The sequence below is a fragment of the Sceloporus occidentalis genome, unplaced genomic scaffold (assembly GCF_023333645.1).
Source record: "Sceloporus occidentalis isolate IW3139 unplaced genomic scaffold, rSceOcc1.0.p SCAF_5, whole genome shotgun sequence".
Taxonomy (NCBI): domain Eukaryota; kingdom Metazoa; phylum Chordata; class Lepidosauria; order Squamata; family Phrynosomatidae; genus Sceloporus; species Sceloporus occidentalis.
The window spans coordinates 161,771,156-161,795,890 of NW_028316985.1; the positions used below are offsets into that span (position 1 = coordinate 161,771,156).

The 24,735-nt window shown below is 36.6% G+C and overlaps 1 protein-coding gene across 3 annotated transcripts in view; it reads right to left on the reverse strand.

The window, feature by feature from the left end:
* Positions 1 to 649: 649 nt before the first annotated feature.
* LOC149313056 (protein transport protein Sec24B-like) overlaps positions 650 to 24,735 on the reverse strand; it is a 55,330-nt gene continuing 31,244 nt past the window's right edge. For 2 of the 3 annotated variants that reach the window (XM_089525981.1, XM_089525980.1), the window contains 17 exons: positions 24,210 to 24,312; positions 22,728 to 22,854; positions 22,413 to 22,522; positions 22,036 to 22,148; positions 19,986 to 20,104; positions 19,126 to 19,181; positions 17,960 to 18,166; positions 16,038 to 16,161; positions 14,196 to 14,354; positions 11,288 to 11,461; positions 10,980 to 11,090; positions 9,677 to 9,852; positions 8,885 to 9,022; positions 6,942 to 7,046; positions 6,302 to 6,394; positions 5,211 to 5,314; positions 650 to 3,836 (listed from right to left, as the gene is read on the reverse strand). In XM_089525981.1, the coding sequence (XP_089382107.1) occupies positions 3,722 to 3,836; positions 5,211 to 5,314; positions 6,302 to 6,394; positions 6,942 to 7,046; positions 8,885 to 9,022; positions 9,677 to 9,852; positions 10,980 to 11,090; positions 11,288 to 11,461; positions 14,196 to 14,354; positions 16,038 to 16,161; positions 17,960 to 18,166; positions 19,126 to 19,181; positions 19,986 to 20,104; positions 22,036 to 22,148; positions 22,413 to 22,522; positions 22,728 to 22,854; positions 24,210 to 24,312 (2,134 nt within the window). In that variant the 3' untranslated portion in view covers positions 650 to 3,721. Of the gene's footprint in view, positions 3,837 to 5,210; positions 5,315 to 6,301; positions 6,395 to 6,941; positions 7,047 to 8,337; positions 8,534 to 8,884; positions 9,023 to 9,676; positions 9,853 to 10,979; positions 11,091 to 11,287; positions 11,462 to 14,195; positions 14,355 to 16,037; positions 16,162 to 17,959; positions 18,167 to 19,125; positions 19,182 to 19,985; positions 20,105 to 22,035; positions 22,149 to 22,412; positions 22,523 to 22,727; positions 22,855 to 24,209; positions 24,313 to 24,735 lie in introns of those variants that run through there. The other variant, XM_089525982.1, reaches the window with a different exon arrangement.

Here is a 24,735-nt window from a genome sequence, read left to right on the forward strand (position 1 = left end):
TTTACTGCTTTCTTTTTTAAAAATCTACTAGGGCTGGGAAGTTCCACTATTATCACTTTCCCTTGAATTTATATTTTTGAACCTCAGTTCTTTCTGGCACAAAGAAGTAAATAAAGATATAAATTATTCCAATTCAATCTAAAATGAAACTTTCTGCTACATGTAGCAGCTAAATTCAAAAGGCTCATCTATTCCTAGAATGGAGAAGATGGTGTTATGTTTGTCTAGAATATACAGTAGATTTTAAGCTTTCAGGAATCTAGTTTACAGATGTTTAAGATTTGATCCTTCTTTTAAAAAGGGAGCAGGAGCAGTCCAAAATCAGCACTGACATGTCTGAACATCACAGGGATTGAAACCCAGACTCTTCGAGTTGTGCATTCAAAGTCCTCTGTATGAATGATTACTTAATAGCTATGCACACTTTATAAATTTTAAGACCACTCCTGAAAGCATGGATCAGATTACAGTTTTGACTAGAATTGTATGAATACTTACCTGGAATAATCTGCAATAAATATAGCAGGTCTTTGAAAATCCACACATTGAAATGCACAATTTATTTAATACTTTCAGTAGAGAAATTATCAGTGTTGTGTGATGCTGATTGGACAATAAATATTCCCAGGACATTGTCATATGCATTTATAGTATTTATTCTTTTATGATCCAAGTGAGGACTAGAAAAACAAATCAATTTTAGAAAGGAACACAGGCAACTGCCTCATACTGAATCACACTGTTCATCATGTAATCCAGTAAACAGTCATCCCAAAGTTTTAAACAAGATTCTTTTACTAGCCTTTACTGAATACCCTAGTGGTCTCCCATCTCACCACACTGTCTATCTTAGCTTCCAAAATCAGATAACTACATGTGTTCATGTATTTTCTGAATGTTTAATTGCACATATCGGCACACTAGCCATCCACAGATTGGCGCTCCTGTGGATCACTCCACCTTATATTAGCCAATGGTGGTGCATATCCATGGATGCACAGATGCAGGCCCATACACAATTCTATCCATTGACTAATATAGGCTTTTGCTCTTGCGTTTTCCCCCATGTGCAGAGAAACACAGAACCAAACCCCTGTGGATGAGAAGGATCCACTGTAAATGTTGCATGAACTAGCACAGCACAAATCTATCACAGCACTCAAAGTGACCCAGATGAAATATAGTTATATCCGGAATAGAATGAAGAGTGACAGGAGGTAGGAAAAAAATGTCTCATTTACTTGCGCAGTGTTTCACATTTGCTCTCCTAAGGGGTAATACGAGCAAGGAGCAATACCTGCAACCCTGTGCTGTTGAACGGATTACAAGATTATGTATGTCAAGTGGCCTCACTTGAAAGACCGACTGCAAATACAAAAGGATTAGTGTTGTAGATTTCAGTATTGCAAACCCAAGGATCAAATACTTAAGATAATCTTTTTTTTAAAAAAGGAACAAGGACTTGCTTATCACAGTTCAGTAACTGATCTATTTTCCAACAGCAATTGATCTATTTGCCAACAGTAGAAAACACTTGTGACGACTAGTCTGTTAACTTACTCCTGACCTAACTGTAGCTAATTTCAATCAAGTATTGAACCTGTTAGTCATGAATAGACTTAAGGCAGGAATCCTATATACATGTAATAAGGCTTACTTCGGATTAGACATGTACAGGATTACATTGTACAGGAAGCCAATATATGAAAATAAACCAAGGTTTTCATTACTCTTTGCAGAAGCCATTAAAGGCTCTTTAGAGGAATCTTCATCTTCTTGTTGAGAGTTAATTACCAGTTAACATGATACTACCATATTTTTGATTAGAGCAGTATGAGAGATGAATTTCTAAACATTAGTATTTTCCAATTAACACCTTACTAAAACCAAATACTTCTCAGATGTATTTTTCAAAATGATTTTATATAGAAAATATAGAAGAATAAAGGTTATGGTTTTACAGATAATTAACCATACATCATGGCTTTGGATGCTTTTGAATATTCAGCATAAGCTCCACAAGAACAATTTTATCCAAAATAATTGCTTGTTAGAATCACACTTACGCATCATCTGACACATTCATGGTTCCATGACATACATTTTCAGCCTATGTCTTTACCAAAATAAATTTGATGTGTTTTATTCCCCCATACTGTATAGGAAATATAACTTTAAAATATTAGGTGAAAGCATCTTGCTCAAATACAATATCCTTATACAAAGACATCAAAAATGTGCCACAAGCAGAAACTGAACAAGCAGATGATTTTCTTCTGAAAAATCCTTTGGCATGTTTTTGGTAAAATTAAGAAAAATGCAGAGTCACAAATATTCATCTATAAAATAAAAGATAATGAAGGCAAAATGAACAGGTGGAGGTATACTGGGAAGCAGCTATATATTTAGGAAGATACATTAGCATTTGTCATCTTTAACATAAAAACACACTGGTTTTAAAAACAAGAGTTCTTTGCCCCATTACCCTAACTAATAAACAACTTTCTTTTAAAAATGTGTTATTTTGCAGCCTTATACAGGATTCATTGTGTTTGCCTAGGGCTCAAGTTCAAAATAAAATGTCACAAATGAAAGCTAATATTTCAATTATGTGCTGGGAAACCTGCAGCTTTAAGTGAAATACAAACTTTCTTTAATTTTTCATGGTGGTAAGAGAAAAGGAGGAATCCAGAACCACAATTGTTGCAGATTATGTGAAGCAGACTAGAGTTAAGAGACACTATCCACTGCAGGGCAGTGGCAGCAAGCTGGTTATATCTTTACATAAATGCCATTCCAAATTTAGCAATATTCCTACTTATTCCATTTTCAGGGATTCTATACAATAAGGTAGTAAACATTCATTCTCCATAGAGCAAGCCAAATTAAATATTAGTGTCTAAAATGTAATAATCACATAGATATAAAAACACATGATCAAGCAAAATACTTTTAATTAGCTGATCATAAATAAATCCACATAAAAGGACTCATTAAATGAATTACAAAGTTGCATTTTCCTATGTGGATTCAGATTTTTGTTTCATATGCATCAGTCAACTTTATTCTTTAACTGAGATAGTGATTTGTCATTGAATCACCAACACTGCAGCAACAAAGCAATTCATACTCTGTAGTTACATTTTTTACATTTTTTTTACAAATGTTACCATTTCTGTACATTTTATATATATATTATATATATATATATATATAATTTCTACAACTCATGTATGCTGTATTGAAATTCTGCAGTCTTCACAGAGAAAATGGTGAAGTCTTCAAATATGAATTATCTCTTTTACAAATTCATATAAATGGAGCATTGCACTTTGGCATCTCTGCTGGAGATCATCTGGAAAGGCTATCATACTAAATGTTAGGGGAAATGCTCTCTGACATTAGATTTCTTTAAGAAATACTATTTCACATCACTATGTAAGTTCACCACCTTAAAGTAGACAGAAGCACCGTATTGTTGCACTATAGGAAATGCATATAAACCAGCTGAAAACATATTACTGAAACTGCATCATAACCATCATTTTTATACTGAAGCAGAACTGTAAAATTCATCAGGAAATGTGATTTTGTCCTTTAAAAAAGGATGCCGAAGAACCCATGCCTGGTTCTGTCACTTCCAGTGTGCTTCTTTCACAGCTGATATTTGATAAGAAGTCCAGAACTGATTTTTTTGTTGCTTTTGTTTCTTTCTTCCTGCTCATTTACAAATTTGTTGTTGAAGATGAAGCAAAAATTCATAGTAAGAATATGCTGCTTCTGTCTTGTCTTCAACTAAGTGCTGAAGAAAATCTGCCTTTGCAGGGCTTTCATCCCTGAAACAGAAGAAAATCCCCACCTCACCTTCAATTTTTACAATGTTTGCACAGAGCTTACTGGCATAATACACACTCCTAAAAGTGACTGGAAATATAGCTGTAGGCAAGAGCAATGACCCTCTCTGACCATTTTACCTAGGTTGGTACAAAGCTAAATAACTGGTAGCAATACACTGGGCAAATTCTGAGAGTCGTTCAGTCAGCTTTCCTTGACACAAATTAGTCAACTTGATGGCGGTTAACAACAACAGAGGAACAGAAGCTTCTTCAGAATTACGCCATGGTTCAATAATATTTTTTAACTGCCAATCTGAGATTTTTAAACATCAGATGAGTATAGGAGGAAATGCTGCCTAGCCATTCTTTCCTATACTTAATTGTCCATTTCTACAATAAAATTAAACCAAACCAAAGACATTTCCAACATCATAGCACTCTCATTGTTATTCCTTGTCAATTACTGAAATTGTGTAAACCACCCATGACTTCCCAAATGCACAATGGTTTGTTAATTCTGAGATTAAAGGTCTACACCCATACTAAATGCCAACCTCACATTTAAAAGTAATCTCATCCATTCTTCATTCTCAGCCAGAAATAATAAGGAACCTATGATCCCAGCCCTCACCAAGAAGTATACCATATGGGCATAAGTTTATCTCACTGAAATACCAACTTAAAAATTGCTACCTGAGTCCTTTCTTACCAACAGTATCCCTCAGCTACTAAGCTTTATATATCATGTAGGTCTGAGTTATCCTGACAGAAGTGTGAAAGTGTGTGGTGTTTAAAATGTAACATATAATTAATCTGCTATGTCATGTTTAACTTCCGTAAATAAATGAATTGTTTTTCTTTTTATACACTTTTGTCTTCAGAAACACTATCCGTCTGAGAGTGGGAATTCAGACAGGGTGTCCTTGGTGGCAGCACTGAATACAGAAGGGTGGTGTCAACTGGGGACAGAAGTTTCATAAATCCTTATAGGGACCTTGGAGCATTTAGACCAGTGGTCCCAAACAGTGCCCTTTAAGAGATTTTGGACTTCAACTCCCAGAAGCCTCAGCCATTTTGGCCAGTAGTCTGGGATTCTGGGAGCTGAAGTCCAAAATCCCTTAAAGAACACAGTTCGGGGACCACTGATTTAGACAGTCACCACAGTTATGTCACACAAGGAGAATACGAGAAAGTCCTTGCACTGGCAGCAGTGGTGGAGAATCAGGGAAAGTCCTCACTTTCTGAAGGTTCTCAATCTCAAATGTATGGTGTTACTATGGGATTCATGCAAATGAGAAGCTGTACAAACTTTTATGTAACAGCAAGAAGTGGTGTCAACTTTAAATAGGAATAGTGAAATACATGAATACTCACTTTATTACTTGAAGTACTGGGCTTAGAGGTTTACTGTCCATAAGCCAGGATACAAAAGACCTGGTTCGCTCTGAAGAAAGAGTATCTAATTCAGGAAGCTGCATCTAAAAGAATTAAACATTATATTCACCACCTCATCTGCTATAAGAGTAATGATGTTTAAGTTCAATTAAACATCAGTGATGGGTTTCAAAAACCAGAAAGTAAAATGTAAACAATATCAAAACAATTGACACTTATTTGTTCCATTATCCATATTTATTTATTTTTATTTAAATCATCTTTATGCAGATGATATAATGCAGAATTATTTACAGTGCATTTGATAAAAAGATAAAATGACTAACATTTAACATAAAATTAACCAAATGTTACAAGGACCAGAAAAAGAAGAAGAGCCTTCCCTCCAGTCCATCTGCTTTGGTCCAAGCCTGAGGGAGAGAAGAACCACTGGACCTCATCCCCTTTCCCACCACCATTCCCTTTCCTTTTGTGTTGTGTCTTTTAGATTGTAAGCCTGAGGGCAGGGAACCGTTTAATTAAAAATAATAATTTTAAGCAGCTCTGATAGCCATTAGGGCTGAAGGGCGGGGTATAAATACTATAAATAAATAAAAATAAATAAACCAGAAAGAAATCAAGTGGACTGAACTAATTATATTTCATATTTATAAATTATGAATTTGAACAGGAGATAAAGAACTCAAAAGAACATACATTGTTATAATGTGTATTCCTTACATAGCTCTCAGAGTTACATTCTTTAAAAATAATTGAATATAAAAATATTTAGTTGGTGAAAGCATAGGCCACAAAAGAAAGTGCTGGTTATGACTTAGAAAGCCTTATGTGGCTCAGGTACAGAGTTCTGAAGGACCATATCTTCCTATATGAGCCTGCCTGGGTTTTCAGTAATCCCTTTTCTTCATCCCACCTCCACCCAGACACATTTCATGGGAACATGGCTGCTCCCAGGCTCTTCAGTTCATTGGCTAGACTAGCCTCGTAGAAAAAGGAAATCTATTCTCAGTGTCATGAAGGTTATATACAGTTCTTTACAGGTATGAGATTAATTTAATATGAAATCTTACCAATTTCTGAGGTACAGAGGAATAATTAGGGTATCCAAGGACATCTGTTATGAAGTTATTATCACAGCTTCTTCCAATCCAAATGTAAAATACCTAAAATATGTTAAGAATTGTGTCACTGAAATAAAATCTTTGTTTGGTAAGATTGCCAGTCACTGAGGTTGCCTAAGGACTATATGCTTTAAACGATTGAATTCAAAATGTTTGATTGTTTACATAATGAGGATGCTAGAGATTAACCCAACGGTTTAACAGAAAATAAATTCACCAGACTATCACAGCAATGATAATATAAAAATTCCTTAAAGAAACTACAATTCTCATATATGGTAGTCCCTTGGTATCTGCTCGGGTTTGGTTCCAGGACTACCTGTGCATATCAAAATCTGTGGGTGCTGAAGTCCTATTCGATACAATGATGTAGTGAAATGGTGTCATTTATTTAAAATAGCAAAATGACATTGGAATTTATATCTTTTTGGAATATTTTCAACCCGTGGATGTTTGCACCGGTGAATAAAGAATCTGTGTATATGGAGGGCCCACTGTATTATCCAAACATTTACTTTATGTTAGATGCAATTAAAACATCCAAGATTACAGACAGGTAATGTAAAACAGCCTCTAGTATGCAGCTTACTGTGCCACAGTCCATAAGAAAAGCTCCTTCTTTTGTCAACTTCTCTGCAGACAATCGCTGAAGAGGAGGCTGAGGTACCACTCTATCATTGAAATGTATTGCACCCTATAACAAAGAAAAAAACAACAATGGAGCTGTGTTGTCCATAAAAACCATTCTAAAATCTATATTGTTGTCATATCTTGATGAGGCCAACAAAAGCCATCTTTGAAAAGATTTCTAGATTTCTTTATCAGGTGATAATGAAACATACTATGGCCTGTTACAGACAGCCAAAATAAAGCTGCTTCGGGTCTCTTTGGAGGTATGCTGTTTAAATGATGCATGCACCCCAAGAATCCAGAAGCTGCGCCAAAGCTGCCCTCCAGTGCTTAGGAATGGAGTGTGGCTTTGGCGCGACCTCCGGACTCTTTGGACCCATGCACCATTTAAATAGCATACTTCCAAAGAGACCCGAAGCAGCTTTATTTTGGCAGTCTGTAACAGGCCTATATGAACTGGAGATGAATTTCACTGGTATCACACTAATTCAGTAGTTGGGATTGTGAAGACATGCACCCAGCTCTTAAGCAATACTGTTAGAAGACAATACAAGGAAATGGAAGTTACACATGAATGTAAAACAGGTTGCCACCAGAACAAGTGTAAAGAAGCTAGAACTAAACACCACTCCAAGCATAAGCCTCAAAGAAGTTACATTAAGTATAGTATCTGTAATTTTCTTATACTAAAGCAGTAGAAAGGTCTGTAAATGTCCAAAATCAATCCAGTAGTCACAAGGCAATTCCTAGTTGATACATTCTTCACCAGAGTTGTAATGGAGCCAGAGCTCACAGAATATTCGAAAAATTGATTAGAAAGTGTGATGACACTATCTGTTATTCCTACAAGGCTTCTCTGTTCATCTCAGTTTAGGTTCAGTCTGCTCAGCAGAAGAAAGGAAAGCCACTGTGAACCATCCCTGTTGTAACGCAAATTATTTTGGGTTAGGATGGTCTTAAATGGAATATTGTATAAGCTCTACAAAAACTTGCTATGGGTAGAAATAGCAATAAAAGAAATAAAAATAATAGAAATAAAAACTGTTAGTATTCCCCTCTACCCTATACATTTTCCTTCCCCCTTTTTATACTGCAAGACTTCTTTGAAAATTTCCAGCATGAAAAAGGAGGAGGATCTGGGCAGCCATAAAGATTTTGTAAAAAGGATGTTCTTTGTCAGAGGCTTTGTTAAGTAAGGTATGCTTGTATCTGAATTGTGTTAGCAAACAGGCCAGGAGCTAGCTCTTTCAAGACTGCTGAGATCTTTATAATATAATATAATATAATATAATATAATATAATATAATATAATATAATATATAATAAGATCATATAAAATTACCGTATATATTCAACTATAAGTTGACCTCATGTATAAATCAAGGACAGATTTTGGGGCCAAAATTATGGCTTTTGATATGACCTGTGGATAAGTCGAGGGTAAAACTTACGGACATGTAAAAAAGGATGTAAAGAATGAAGCAAAGGGAAACAATGCTAAACAACTTACAAAATTCAAGCAGATATCACTGTTTGTGCTCACACTGAAGGCTGGATGGATGAGAGAATTGAGAGGAATCAGTGCTTCCAAAATGGATTAAGCTCTTGCCTTTCATCAGAGGCTGCTTCGTTTTTTTGGTAAGAGTTAGAGTATGGTACTAACATTGACTCATGGATAAGTCGATTCAGGTTTTTTGGGTCAATTTTTGACAAATTTCTAGACTTATAAATGAGTATATACGGCATATAAATATATTATATTTAAAAAAATAGCAAAACAAAACAACAACAGCAGCACTATGTATTATTCGAGTTAAATACTAAGCTAGCTGCTGTATTGTGGACCAAATGAAGTTTCCAGGCAGTCTTCTAAAGTAGTACGTAATATAAAATATAACATACCTCATCAGTAAGCCGATCTATTCTGTATAAACTGGGATATATAATCTTCATTAAGTGAACCAAAGGTTGACTTTTTATTTGGCACATGGCATATACACGATCATCCAAGCGTGTACTTGTGCCTGTTCGAAATGCTTTCTGTTTAAAAAAGAAGAAGATAAGAATTAACCACTTTGAAATGAAAAGGTTGGTATTAGGCTGAGATTGTGGTCAAATTAGGAACACGGGCAAGCCCACAAGAATTTCCACTTTCTCCACCATACATCCCTGTCTGTGGATGATCTGCTAAACATAGATCCATGTCATTCCACAATTTTCCTCACTTTCCGAAAAGATGGTGTTTTAGAAACAGATTGTTTTCCTTTCAGTGTATGGAACCAGCAATGTAGTCTCTGGATTCCAGCCAAGAGTGTGTATGTTTAAGAAGTGCAGTGAGTTAGGGCTAGTAACAGCTTTTCAAAAACAGTTTTCTTACAAATCTGAAGTGCTAGTGTGTTTCTCTTCATTGCTATCACAAAATGTAAGGACTGGGTATAAATATTCAGTTCTGAAAATACACATAGTGAAGAGTTTTAATGAACAGCAAAACCTTGCTGTATCTTTAAGAGTACCTATTATAACACAACTTGCTGTATAATCTATTTACAGTATAAAGAGCACCACTTAATTTAAGCCTCCCAGTGCCTGAGGTAAGATGAGATATTCAAACTATGCATTTTCACATAACTCTCTGACATTTATCCTTAAAAACACACTGGAGAGTCAATATGAACAACTACTTCTCTGAAGTACCTGTTTGAAGAGAGCCAAAACATACAGAGGAAATAGCCTGAGGGAATTTGGAGCAATCAAAGCAGATTGTTGGAGGTTTGATGCAGTTGACGTATACGCAGACAATGAATCTACCACTGCGTTCACTAAGGCATCTCTAGCATCTGACAAACTTGATGAAACTGATCGATCCACAGCTATGGAAAGTCAAGTTACAGCAAATCATTATGAAAGCAATCCTATTAAGAGGTAATGAGCAGCATACTAGTGTAGCTATTAAAACTTTACTAGTATATTTTCATTTCATGAAATCACTGAAGAGTAAAACGAACACCTTAACAGTCAGAGGTGCAGTTTGCACAAGACTACTAGTTAAAGGCAACAATATGATGTAATGGGCTGGGTGTTGGGCTGGATGGGCCTAGGAAAAGCCAGACTCTAGTTTCCACTGAGTCACAGAACAATCCAGCTTTCCGTTTCAGCTGTTTTACAGAACTATTATGAGATAAGGTGGTGAGGAGAACCATATATGCTTCCTTGAGCACATTTGACTGGAGGCAGTATACACATATAAATAACAAATGAAATTGTTTCTGATAACTGCAGATAATGAACTTAAGGTTGCATATGGACTAGTAAAATAATTACTGGAGGTTCATACAAACAGTTTATGAAACAATCATTTGCTCTTAATAAAATAATAATTTAGCAACTTCTGTTCTCACTAGATATACTTTATGCAAGCATCCACACTATTGACTTTTCAAAAGTATTAACTATACGGTACTTAAGACTCTAAACCTTTAATCTTCCATCTCTGCTTTATTCTAACTGGAAATGATATAACTGATACTTTACAATAAATACAGGTTGAGTCTTCCTGATCCGAAATGCTTGGGACCAGAAGTGATTTGGATTTTTAATTTTTTTTAAAAAAAAAATTGGATTTTGGAATTGGCATAATATATATATGTATGGGGTGTATTTGCATATATGTACATAATGAAGTAGTTTTGAGATGGGACCCAAGTGTAAACACAAAATTCATTTATGTTTCAGATACACCTTATACACAAAATCAGAAGGTAACTTTATACATTATTGTTTAATAATTTTGTGCAGGAAGCAAACTTTGTGTACTCTGAACCATCAGAAAGCAAAGGTATCACTATCTCACTATCCAGGAAAAGTTTTGGGTTTTGGAATATTTTAGATTTCAGAATTTTGGCCAAGAGATACTCAATCTGTATTTACCATAAAAAGTACAATATAATTTTTATATCAATGGAAAAAAATGAAATATGAACATTTATTTTCAACTCACCCATGTTAGCTAAAAGGCATACAATTGCTTGTACATCTGCTCCAGCATAAATATCTGTTAGTGAAACCACCACAGGCAAACAAAGCGTGTGAACCCTAATTCTTCGTTCACCTGTAGCAGAATCAACAGTATAAGAACTATTTTAGTCAAAATATTTATGCTCTAGGACAGCAGTAAAGTCAACATTTCTTTTCAAAGTACACACTATTAGTATAGATTTAGCAACCATTTTCATTTATTTTTTGGGGAAGAAGGCTGCAGCTTGAGAAAAGACATAACAATGCATGACAACATTTATCTGAAGTTACCTTTGCTGGATGTATATAAAAGTGCTGTCTGAAAACAGACTAATGACGTATCTGTCAGGCTTTCTTCAATGGACATCTGTACCGCAAATCCTGCATCAGGATTGACATTGGCAAGTGACAGTAAATCAGTCGATCGCACAAAAAAGTTGCCATGAAAGGTATGAATTGAAAGACCTAAAAATGAAAGACAGTTTTTGTTAAAATGGCAAGTGCTAGAAAAGCACAGTGCAATCGTATGCTTGCTTATTTACCATACTCAGAAATAAGTCCTACTGAGCTCAATACAATTTATTTAATGGGAAGAAGGCTTAAGGTAGCAACGCAAATTGTTAAAAATGTTCTCAGTATTGCTGATCTATAGCTGTTTAAATATTGTTGGTAAACATCTGGCCTCATCTGAGTCTAGAAGAACCATGGCAGCGACCGGAATTTTCTGGGAAACAAACAAACAAACCAGTGTCCTAACTGATGTTATCTGATTTGGTTTTAAATATTTAAACATAATTTTTAAATCAAATCAGATAGAAACATTTAGAGCACTAGATTTCAAACATCCATTCAAAGACTGATATGTAAGTTATTCTATTGGAATATTTGTTATGTAGAGAATAGCATATATTATATACCCATGTAGAAGTAAAAAAAAAATGACCCCAAAAACCTGGGTCAACGTATACATGGGACAGTGATGGAATAGGGACCCATCATGCAGGTAGTGACAAGTAGCAGAGGCAAAAAACCACTTTTGGTATGGTAGGACATGAAAACAGTGTTCCCACCCCATTACCACTCCCTTGCCCAAAATGAAGAAAGAAAGGCAGCCCTCTCTCCTGCCTTACTTCCTTGCCATTAGGGAGCTCAAAGAATGAAGCACACCTACCATTTTGAGTACTTGAGATGGAACACAGTGTATACTCCTCTCTGCAGATAGATGGTGGTACTATTTTTAATAAGAGCTTACACTATAAGCCCCACTTCACCTCAAGTGCCCCAAACAGTGGGCACACCACATTCTTTGGGCTATCCTATATTGCTATTGAATGCCACTCAGGCTAAAAAAGAAAGCGAGGAAGGAGGGAGAATTGTTTTTGCTTTTTCTGGTTTGGGCAAAGGGTGGACAATCGGGTGAGAATGCTGCTTCCATGCTAAGAGAGGTTTCTTGTGTCTGTCACTTGTCACTGCCTTTAGGCTGGGTTCCCCCTGCCTTTTTTTTCAGGTCACATTCTCATTCTTTTTCCTCATTTATAGTCCTTTCCCTATTTGTATTTGTCCATGTGGGCATTTTAAGATCAGCAATGCCATTTACACCTCTGCAACTATATATAACCCTTCAAATAAACAGTCCTCTATTTCTCTTTAGCTAGAGAAAAATATTTGTTTATTACATATCCCTAAGTTTTACTCTCGACTTATCCTCAGGCCATATTAAAATCCCCCAAACCTACCCCCAACTTATACTTGAGGTTGACTTATACATGACTATATGCTGTACTTCCTTTATGTTTAACAAAAAATGACTACACCTGAAAAACACTATTTTTAAGGTCACATACCTAATCTGAGCTGTACTTAATATAAGATATATCACCACCTTATAACTGTATTTTGTTGAGATATAACTATAATATAGTAGGCGTCCTGGTGGCACAGTGGTTAAATGCCTGTACTGCAGCCACTCACTCACAAACCATAAGGTTGTGAGTTCAATACCAGCCAGCGCTCAAGCTCGACTCAGGCTTGCATCCTTCCGAGGTCTCTAAAATGAGTACCCAGCTTGTTGGGGGCAAATAGCCGCTTATAGACTGCTTAGTTCAGTATGAAGCGGTATGTAAATGAAGCTGCTATTGCTATATTATGTTCTGCTTCACTCATTCATTCACTCTCTGAACTATTTATCAGCTTCATTTCAAGTTGAGAAAAAACTGATTCAGTAAAACTAGTTGGAACATTTTGCTTCACTAAAAATTGTATTTAAGTCTTTGGATACAGGCAGCTTACCACATTTTGTCTTGATTAATTGTACTTGAGCAGCAAGAGATTTTGTGAAACACAAACAAGCTTAGCAATGAGTACAATTGTCAATATATTCCTCTGAGCACTAGAACTTGTCAATGCTTGTCTTTTCAGAAAACTAGCACTTCATATCCTACATTTAGCTCATATAATATGACTGATTGCAGTATAACAGTCCAGACAACTATACATACACACAGAGATATGTGGTTTGGAACATTTTCCACAAAAACAAAATATAATGATGAAAATGTTATGGAACACTTTTCGTTTCAGAAAGTATTCTAACCTACATTCCCACACTATGGACAAGGTGCCATTTGCTCCCTGCCCCAAGTCCTTCACTAAAATGTTGAATCTTTCCATACCAACTTTATTAAAGAGTGGAGAAATGAATGTTAATATCATAGCTCCAACTACTTAGCATTGCCTCTGGAGGAGGCTGTAGCAGTCCCTGACCATTAATTTTCCCAGCATGTAATCTATGTTGAGGGCAGAGTCAAAGAGTTCTGGGCACAATGAGGATAGTGGCTGCAACAAATTGGTGCAGTGCTTTTGTACTCACTGCTGAGCCCTAAATGAAGGGATGCTAGTATAAACCTGGTAGGCCTTTTCCTTTCTGGCAGTGTTGCTACTATGTGCAACATTGTGGTAGAAGCATTCCAACAAACATTCTGATCCACAGCATGCCACCATTTTCTACTATCAGGTATTCATTCCCTCCCCCCCCTCCCAGCTGTACTTTGGCATGACACACATTTGCGTTGGAATGTCAGAGTTGAGACATTAAGTATATATCTGCTTGGAATAAAGAAGAAACACCACTTTATAAATCAAGTTCTAAAAACATCTTAAAAGTTCAACTAACATCCCATGCATCTGATGCATACTTTACCTTTTGTACATCTTATTCTCATGACTGCTTCAAATCCAATCTTTCGTGTAAAGTATCTTTTAAGGTCTTTTTGTAGCTTTTCTGTTTGAACAGGATTGTGAATATGATGAAAAGATGGGTAATAGTAGATGCATCCAGCTGAGTATTTAGACATGCAAGCTATTAAGGAGAATAAAAGAATCATTAATATACATCCGTTAACACCTGCAATCCATTTTTTAAAAAGCAAAACAAATATTTAGTCTGAGTACTAGAAGACAACAATCTTCCCATGTGTGTAAAAAGCAATTTATCACAACCTCAGTTAAATAATCCTTTAACAAAAAACAGCAACAGAAAGCATGAGACACAACACATGGATCTTCCTTGAGAATTATTTTTTATACAGCACAATAAACTAGACAAAGATGTTGTCTCAGGCTGGGTAATGGGCTCCTGCAATCTGGGGCTATCTTAAGTACTGCTGCACAAGCAGTGTTCGCTCTGGCAAGCTGGACAAAGGTGAGAAGTGCAAGTGAAACCCACACATTAGCTGAGTGAGGACATATTTATGCAATGATTGAGCTCAAGACCACAGTACACAGTTGTGAAATAAAAACCATTATATGTACACTACCCTAGAAGAAAACAGTATATTAGCCTTACTTTCTGTGGTGTCTATCCCATACGCCTCATCATTTTTGCCTTCACTTAAAAATTTTCCATAGATATAAAAATACACCTTTTGATCAATATAAAATGGCTATCATTTTATAAATGAGTTATAGTTTCAGCAATATCTTCACCAGCAGCATTTAATCCCCCCCCCCCCGCCATTCGCATTAACCGGGTTCTAACTTGGACACAGCCCCAATCAATGCCTCTTTGATGGAATCTTTAAAACACATACAGACAAAACGAAAGGAGGTTAAAACATCATAAAATAATTAACTCTATTTAATAAAGTACATTGTGCAAGTTAGATGGGAAAATGTGCTGGAGTTATTCATTACTTAGTGCCTCTTTTGTTTTTAATTGTTTTTGTTCCTATATTTATAGTTCTTCTCCAACATCAATTAATTAGGGAGCCAGGAAAACACCACATTAAAATATTTTAAAATTTAAAATGAAGACAAGAAAAATCAAAAGCAAATATATATACAATTCTGAGCTAAAATAAACCCCTTTGGGAACAGAAAAGTTTTCACAAGGTACTTTATAGAAAACAGAGGCATCCTCAAAGGAATCATTCTATAGGCAGGATCCACAAGAAAAGGCTCTTTTGCAAATTATTTTATTTAGCAAGAGCACTCTAAAATCAGTCTTTTCCAAATTTAGCTTATAGTTGACAAGTGTAAAAGTTGCAAGTATTTGGAAAAATGATATTAAGTAAAATATATGAAAGTTAAACAACAAACTACAAAAAAAGAAGGGAGGGGGGAGGGAAAAAGGAATGTAGCAGTACTTATAAGACTAACTGGTTTTTATTTTAGCATGAGCTTTCGTGGATATAAACCAACTTCTTCAGATGCAGTACAGAGTATTAAGGTCTCAGGTTATAATGCATAAACCATATTTATACAGGAGAGGTAGTGGAACAGAATGTGTTAGGATCCAGAAAGATGTGTTCTTCGAGTTGCATCTCCCCCCCCCCCCCCAGATTCTAGGCTTTTTATTTTGAATTTTCTCATGGATGAAAATGCTCTAAACATTAGTTGCCTGTGCAAACATCTAACTAAATGCATATGAACAAACTTTTTTTTAGCTTTAGATATATTTTTTGACAATTTAATAGAACATAAAAACTGTTTTTTAAAAATATGTTAAAACTACAAAGTAACTTTGCAGGATAGTATATCTTACCAAGAGAAGCCAAATCCGAATACTGACAACTTAAAAGGAACAAATCCACAGCTGTTTGTTGTCCTGAACAATCTAGTGCAAGCTTTTTATAAAAATCTGTTGCTGGACCAAGGTGCTGAACCACCTAGGATACAAAGCTAAAGTTAGATAATGGGGAAATGGTACAAACATTAAGTAATTTCTTCCTAACCCTTTGCAAATTAAATACGTACTGCTTATGTTTATGATTGCAGTATTTCACTAGAATGTTCAAAAACTGTCAGGTACTTCATAATTCAGGAATGAAAGTTTCTGCATATTTTTCCAAATCTGAAATGCAACCACATGCTGGTGATCACATTTCTTAGAAAGTGATGAACATTCTTATCTGCATTATGCCAGTGGCATCACTAGCCTTGGTATCACCCAGTGAAGGGGACTGCAGAGGGGGGTGGGGTGGTGGCAGTGGCCTTTACTTCCCCCCTTCTGCTTTCTCTCTCATCTGTCCTCCCCGGCCGCCCAGCCAGACCTAGTAATGGCTGCCGGGCAGCAGCAGCACTTCCCCCTACCTCTTGTTCCCTTCCACTACCTCCCTCGCTTGCCTGGCCGTCTATGCAGGGCAGCAGAGGAACGGCCGGGCAATTGAAGCGACGGGAGGGGATGGAAGAGCACATCACCCCTCCTCCTCCTCCTTCCTGAGGAGGACATCAAGCAGCAGAGAAGGAGGAGAGGTGAATGCTTATCCTTCATGGCTGCTCTGCTGTCTGGCTTTCTCCTTAAGGAGGAAGCCAAGGAGCAGAGACGGAGGGATGTGTTCGCCCCTGCTCCACTTCTTCCTCAGAGGGAAAGCTGGGCAGTGTAGAAGGGGTGGGAGAAAGGCACCCCTCCACACACACACACAGCAGGAGAAGGGCTTGACCGCATGTCACCCACTCCTTGGAGGTGCCACCCCATGTAGTTTGTACACCCTGTAAACCCTCATGACCCCACTGCATTATGCTATGCATTAGTTCTGAAATAGTCAAACTAACATGACTTCAATTGTGCCAGTTCAGATTAATCATTTATTCAATTTTTTCTCTCTAAGAAACATACCAGAATGTACAACCTTAACCTCAATCAGAATGTTTCAACAGAAAATGCTTAAACAGTAGACAGTCATAAAGAATGTTCTTTGAGGTTTCTAATGTTTAGGAAAAGCAGAAAATTAACATTTCAGAAACATGCTGCTTTTTTCTTTTTCATAATTTGTATGGTGTACCTGCAATCAACAAATACTGTTGTTTGCTGTCCCACTACCAGGAAGATCAGCTTAATTAGATGTTAAATATTTCCTGACAGACCCAATTCCTTTGGTATTGTTAGAAACATTCACATGTTTACCAGTGACAGTGTGAACAAAGAAACAATGAACTATCGGATGCTAGAAGGATGCTACCTTTGTTGTTATGTTAGTTTTGTATCTAAGATTGTATTTTATTTCTGGCCTGTTGACCACAATAACTAAACAGAATTTAAACACTACTTTGAGAAATTAGCACTTCAGTTAATGATATTTCTAGCATATTGATGAAGGCCAAGATGGATAAAAATTTATTCAACTTTACTGGATTACTATGACGTACACACAAATAATTATGAATTTTCCTTTTGCAAAAATTATGCAATTAAACAAATGTAACACACTTGTTTCTTTGGACTAATTGTGTTTTCCAAATGCAGTTAAAGCACCAATAAGGCCTGAGGCCAGTTCCCAATTTTCTAAGATTTTATCAATAATGTAGTTTGTAATCTGAAACTTATTTTCACAGTCCTATGACTCAACATTAGTTTTGTTTAAATAAAATGAGGATTCCTAACATGCTGAATTCTTCAAGCAATTATCTCTTCTCACAGAACATCTGCAACTTTATCTAAGTAGTTCCGCAACCACCACAAAGTACCTTTGTGCTTGATCTTTGATTGGGGTCTTCCCTGGACTGCAAACGTCCTGTGCCCAGAGATGGCAACTGTGTTTGAAACACAGATATGCGCCCACCCGTTGGAGACATCAATTTAAAGGCAGCTTGCAGGGCTGGGCCTAATGCACTGTGTGTTTCTCTTGTATTGGTGAACATATTAGGTAGTGCATTCAGCAAGTCCTTAATTAACTGAAAAACAGATTAAAGGGTGTTAATCCAGGTTTTGACACTCATACCACTGGCTCAGACCCTGATGTTCCACCTATAGGTACAGGAATATCTTATTCGCTTTATATCCAGATTCTGAGACTCCAGTCAACTACATACGATGCACTGATCTTTGCAACTATTGGGCCTGGGAATTTTTTGAAAACATTAAAAGAAAAGTTATCAGAAAGCTACATTAATTTTGTGCCCAGGGCTGCATTCCATGGCCAAGATCCACCAGGCAGAACAGAAACAATTTATCATTTTAAATGGCCATGAGGGGAGGGGATGCTGGCAAAATAAGAAGCTACATACATATGGGGAACAGTAAAAAAAGGCAATACAACATAGGTCCTTCTGCAACAACCTTGAAAGGACATGTGCAAGTGTAATGTCTGCATGTGTCCATAACAGGGCTCCAGCCCATGTCTTGCTTTTGCATAATCAGAACATATACACAGCACTATTCCTTACTTCAGATCAGAACCACCTCAGCTCTTTATCTAGCTGTCCTATTTCCCTATCACTGTCATTCTCTTTAAAAGGACTGCAACTATGCAATTTTCACTAGTTACCAGCCCAACTATTTCCAGTTGTTCTGATCTATTTGCAGGTTGTTGTTTTTCTGAGTCAGTCTCACTGGCCTCTGGTTTGGCTCTGCAGGGCAATCTGTGCCTCAGGTCCAACTCTGAGGACAGCAGAGGACTTATCTCACCCACTCAAGTGCTTCTGATTATTTTAAGAGGTATAACAATAATGGAAGCAAAATTCTAAACTGGAGGCAAAACTGCAGTGCTGCAGGCCTGTCATCTTGGATTTAACATCACTGCACTCAGTTTAACTGGAACAGAGCAACTAAAATAAAACAACAACAACAAAACCATACATTTTAGCATTTATATTTCTTCTGTAAATTGTCATGATATTTTGATTCATCTTACCTCTTTACTTTCATGAAGATTAACAAGTAAGCTATCAGGTGTAGGCAGGAAAATATCTATAGAGAAAATATTTAATTTTAAAATATTTTAATAATTAATTCGTAGGTTTCTGCAATGTATTTTAAAAGTATACCAAAATAACACAGAAAAGCCAGGTGTGATGAGTTTCTTGAATAAATGAAAAATATTCCTGTATGTGCATAAGGGAAAAAATCAACTTATTTTCTAGTTCCAGCCCTTCAAGCTACATCAATATACTTACTGACTGCACTGAATGTTGACTGATCCCTACTACTACGGTACTACGTTTTATTTATATCCTGCTTTCCCCAAAAAATGGGACTCAAATCAGCTTACAATGTAAAAGAACAATACAATTAAAAACATACAAAAATAAGCATCAGAGAAGGAACGAGAATTAGGCATTCACCTAACAGGTATGAACTTTGGGCAGACCACACTAGCCAGATACAAATAACTAATCTAGCATAATTGTAATACACTTTTCCACATACAGAGTATATAGTGCAATCGCATACTGCATATACTCATGTATTAGGTGACTTCATGTATAAGTCAACAGCAGGTATGGAGGCCAAAAGTATGGATTCCAATATAAACCATAGATAAGTTGAAGGTAAAACTTAGGGGCTGCCACCAATTTCGCAGTGATTCAAAAGGCCTTCTGAAACTCTACATAGAGAAGGGGTGGTTCCTTTTTTGATAAAAGTTAAGGTACAGTACTTACACTGCCCCACTGATAAATCTACTAATGGATTACATAGCTTATTGAACACAAATCATAATTTCTTTTCGTCCCTCTTACTCCATCAGTTTCTGAGAAAAAACAACCATCTTACCATCAATTTCCGAAACAATTAGCATCTGAGGCTGTGATAATCCTTCCTGCAAGTTGTAGAACTGAACGGTGCTGTCAAATGTTATGAAGCCTATTCTTGTTCTTGAATCTCCAGGCAACCTTAATATAATGAGAAAAAATCATAATAGTAATATCATTTTAGCACAGATATATGTTATTCAATCTAATATCCAAACAAATGGTCAACACATTGACTTCAAGACAAGAGGGTTAAGCTCAAATCTATATAGCCTGGTTCACCTCTCCATATAACCCAGAGCCTACCTTGGAAGACAGCACATGGCTGCTTGCCCTCTTTTACGGAGCCAGAGTAGAAGGCAAAAAAGAAAGGAGATTCAACCTCCTATGGGCGGGCTCTGGATTCATTTTAGGATTGACTTAGATGCTACTTAGACTTTGTGACTCTTTCTTTCTAGTAAACACTGTTATTTTGAACACATGTCTTTGTTACTTTGTATTCTAGAAAGTCTATTTTATCTTAGTAGAAGCTTAGATAAATGGGAGAATCAGAAAACAAAGAGGTACGGTAGTTCCTGTGCATTGACCAGAAGGCCTGTAATGTGTTACAGTATTATGCAAATATTATATTCCCTAATTGATTCCTAAAGCAATTCAAGAAATCTGGAAAATACTCTTTAACTGGCTGATCTAGAGTCCTAAAGAGGGAAAGAGCCATATGGGAAACACTCAGTAATAAACACCCTGATCTTGAATTCTGTACCAGACACTCATGGTGGGAGAACTAAGTCCTCAGTAGCACCTAAATTCCTTCTGCTTGCTGTTTTGATCTTACAGAAACCTCTCTTTTGGCCATGATTTTGAAAAGGAATTATTCACAGAAGTTAGTTTTGCCAGTTTAGTTTTTCACCTACTTTCTGTGCATGAGAGAGAGATTCCTATACGGATAAGCATATTCTATTTTTGCAACAGATTGGGGGTGTCAAGAAGAACCTAAAATTGAGTTATATTCCGCACCATGCAGTTAAAAGAACCAGGGAACAACAAACCCACAATATACTTTTTTCAGATGTTTTCCAATGTTTTTTCAGATGTTTTACAGGCATTTAATCACTGGTGAAACAGTGCTTAAATATCTGTACTGCAGTCACTCACTCACAAACCACAAGGTTGTGATTCAATACTAGCCAGCGGCTCAGAGTCAACTCAGCCTGGCATATTTCCGAGGTGGTTAAAATGGATACCCAGCTGGTTACGGGCAATTAGCTTACACATTGTAAACTACTTAGGGAGTGCTTAAGTGCACTGATAAGCAGTATAGAAATGTACTTGCTTGCTACTTGATAATATATTATTATCTTGTTTCCTAAAAGTCTGACAATGCATAACCAACCATTATTAAAAAGGAGGAATTTACACAATCCTACTCTCTGAACCTAAAGATTAACTCACAGAACTTTGTAGACCCTTGAGGAAAAGCTCCCTTCTACATCAGTGCATCTCAAGCTATCAGATATTCCAGGGATCAATACCATATTCATGACCATTTGCTAGAATTTTTCTTTCTTTCCTAAAAACTTGCCAGAGATGGCTCATGAACTGGCATCAGTCCATGTACTACCATTGTGAGCAGCACTTTATTTCACATCCTTCATTAAAAACATGTAATGTCCAGGCTTCAGTTTCTTCTATGTCTCTATGATTGTATTGACCCTCATTTTTCGCTAGAGATTTAACTAAAAGACTGATCAGCCCATTTGGATGTTAATTTATTTCTTGCTATATGTGCAGTTAACTGTAAAATCTGCTATTTTCAATTCTGTCTTTTTGTCTCCTGCTTTTCCTTCCTTCCACAGTAGTGTACTGTGACTTCGGATCCTAGGTATCATGTGGGTATATGCACATGACTTAGACATGTGTACACATGGTAACAAGCTAGTAGGGTGGTTTTTTCAAACAAGATACCTGGTAACTGGGGTCCACAAGGATGTGAAGCAGGAAATATGCCATATTAATGATTATTTGAATGTACCTATATTATAAATATACACAAGCAAAAAGAAGTTTCTTACTTGTCTAAGTTTTCCAGCAAAGACTGGCATACAATTGACAAGTACCCAGCTTCTACTGCATTGTGTGACACATCAAACACAAACAAATACACTGCCGGCTGAGGAGGTCGAAGCTGTAAAATAAAATCCATTAAAAAAAAAAAACTGTTACTAACAAAATTCTTCACATTTTTTATTCTTTACCATAAGTTGTTTGTTTGGTTATAACTAGGTCCTTTACAGCCCCACTGTTTTCCACCCTTAAAGAGAAAAACAAAAGTCTGAAATATTAGAGACTGAAAGAATTAAAAACTAAATTCCCTTCATCACCAAATCAGAAATATTTTCAAATCACTGAAGTCTTTATCATAGCCAAATATTTCAAAGTGTACACTTACCATGTAGTCTGAAGAAGCAATGAACTCCACCGTAGAGTTTTGGACTTCTGGCCGCTTGTGAGGCTCTCCATAGGACCGTGTCAGAGGATTGTACATAAATTCTTCTGGGACTAGATAAAGAGAATTCATTGTCAAAATATACAGGTGCTATTTCTAGTAGAACTAAGGCATATAGAACTTTAATTATAGGGCAAATATATCCATGGGAAACACTTCCTTGCCTTGTGAGTGCCATGCAGCATCAGGAGAAATTTGGCTTCTGACAACTACCACACACTCCTTTACACAATAGCATCTTCACTCTTTATTACTTACCATCATTAACTCTGTAGCACAGATTACACTTCCACCTCCTCTGATCAATAAAAGAAACAAAAGGGTTGATGTATGTTCTGCATGATCTACATCTCACAATGGTGTTCGATGTTATCACCGGTAATTGCTAAAGAGTAAAGAAAATTGCAGCATATAAATCTGAAGGAAAACTTTATTAATATTTTTTTGACAATGTTCTTCTACTTCAAGGCACCCTATATTGCAAACAATAAACCCAAATCCTCTATATATGTACATTTCAGATTAATACCAGAGGAAAATAGTCAATTATATTTCGGGAGGTACTTCTTTAAATTATTTTTCCCAGAGGAGAATGAATAAACAATTTTCTCCCTGCTGAAGGCATGTCTTTGAAAATTATGCAGTTCATGAAGATGTTCTTGTGAAAGGAGAAAGTCTTTGCCTCCTGGGGCAGCAATATTTGCTCAGCTGCCTCCTGACTCTGCAGTGGCCATTGTAGTGGCTGGTGGGAAGGAGCAGCTGAGCAAAGAGGATCACCACTGTTCATTAAACACAGGCAGAGCCAGTGGTGATCCTCACTTAGTTACCCCTACTATTGGCATGGTCATGCAGTGGCTGACAGGAGGGTAACGTGCTGCTGAGGAGGGAGGATCATTGTTCATTATAGTCTGATACTCAGTGTACAATGCAAACGTCGTTTGGGACCTCCCAGATGTCCTCCATATGTCTCAGAGTGCAATGTCATTGTTGTGTGCAGGCCATTAAAAAAAATCAGAATTGTCTGCACTCAGCTGCCTCTTGTTCTTCTGCTTGCTATTGTCAGAAAGACTGTGTTGGAAAGGCAGGAAAAGAGGGAGTCTGGGTTGGGGAGGAAGCAGGAATAGTACAATGGCCCCTTAGTATCTGCTGGGGTTTAGTTTCAAGAGTCCATGTAGATACCAAAATCCATGGATGCTCAAGTTCCATTATACACAATGACGTAGTAAAATGATGTCCCTTACATAAAATGGCAAAATCAAGATTTGTCCTTTAGAATTTTTTTTTAGGGGGGGGAGGGGGGTGGAATATTTTCAAGCCATGGATAGTTGAATCTGTAGATGCAGAATCCATGGATACAGAGGGCTGACTGAATATTCTTTTCATCCCTATTAAGGTAACTGAGATCAAGAAAGCGAAAACAGCTTAATGATCAGGGTATAAAGACGACTACTGAAAACTGACTGGAGTCAGCTTTACTAAAATCTCTGCCATTTTTACACACATAAATCTATTTAGAACTGCTGTATGCTTAAAACAGTGATGGTTGCCTTTGAAAATATTTTCTCTCTAATTTCCAGTGTTCTGAATGGGTTTCAATATAATCATAAATCAGTATTACTTTTACCATCTTAATATAAAGTACAAGTTCACTCTGACAGATTTGAAAATATAAACAAGAACTTAATCAATTCATTTCAAGTTGGTTAAACAAAAATGTGGGAATAAAATAATTGATTTTACCGTTAAATCTCTGAAGGGATGAAGAAGCAACCCCAAAGGAAGTTTTGCTTTATTTAACAATGCCTGAGTCTGAGGAATATTTGTCAAAGTGCATCGAAATGAGCTAAAAAGGAAGAAGAAAATGGTAGTATTGGCTTCAAATATTATGATCCATACACAGTACTAGTGCTTCTCCAATATTCATCATTTAAAAAAAATCTAGTATCTATCACTGTGTACCTTTATATGATGAAAGTGTTTAGATACTAAAAAGTAATATTCAAAAATTTAATAACTTTCCTACTGAGAGTTTTCCTATGAGGCACATAATGCAACAATCTCATCCTTTGCCAATCTCCCTCTAATGGCTCTAGTGGACTGAACTGTTACCTGGGATGCATGCAACAACAAAAAAGCTATCTCTTATTGAAGAGCTCCAACAGCTACATCTTTCTAACATGCTGCAAAGAGTGAGAAAAATACTATAAGGAAAAGGCAGAGATATTTATTACCCAAACTCTGTCAGTGTTCCTTTGAAGGAAAGCGC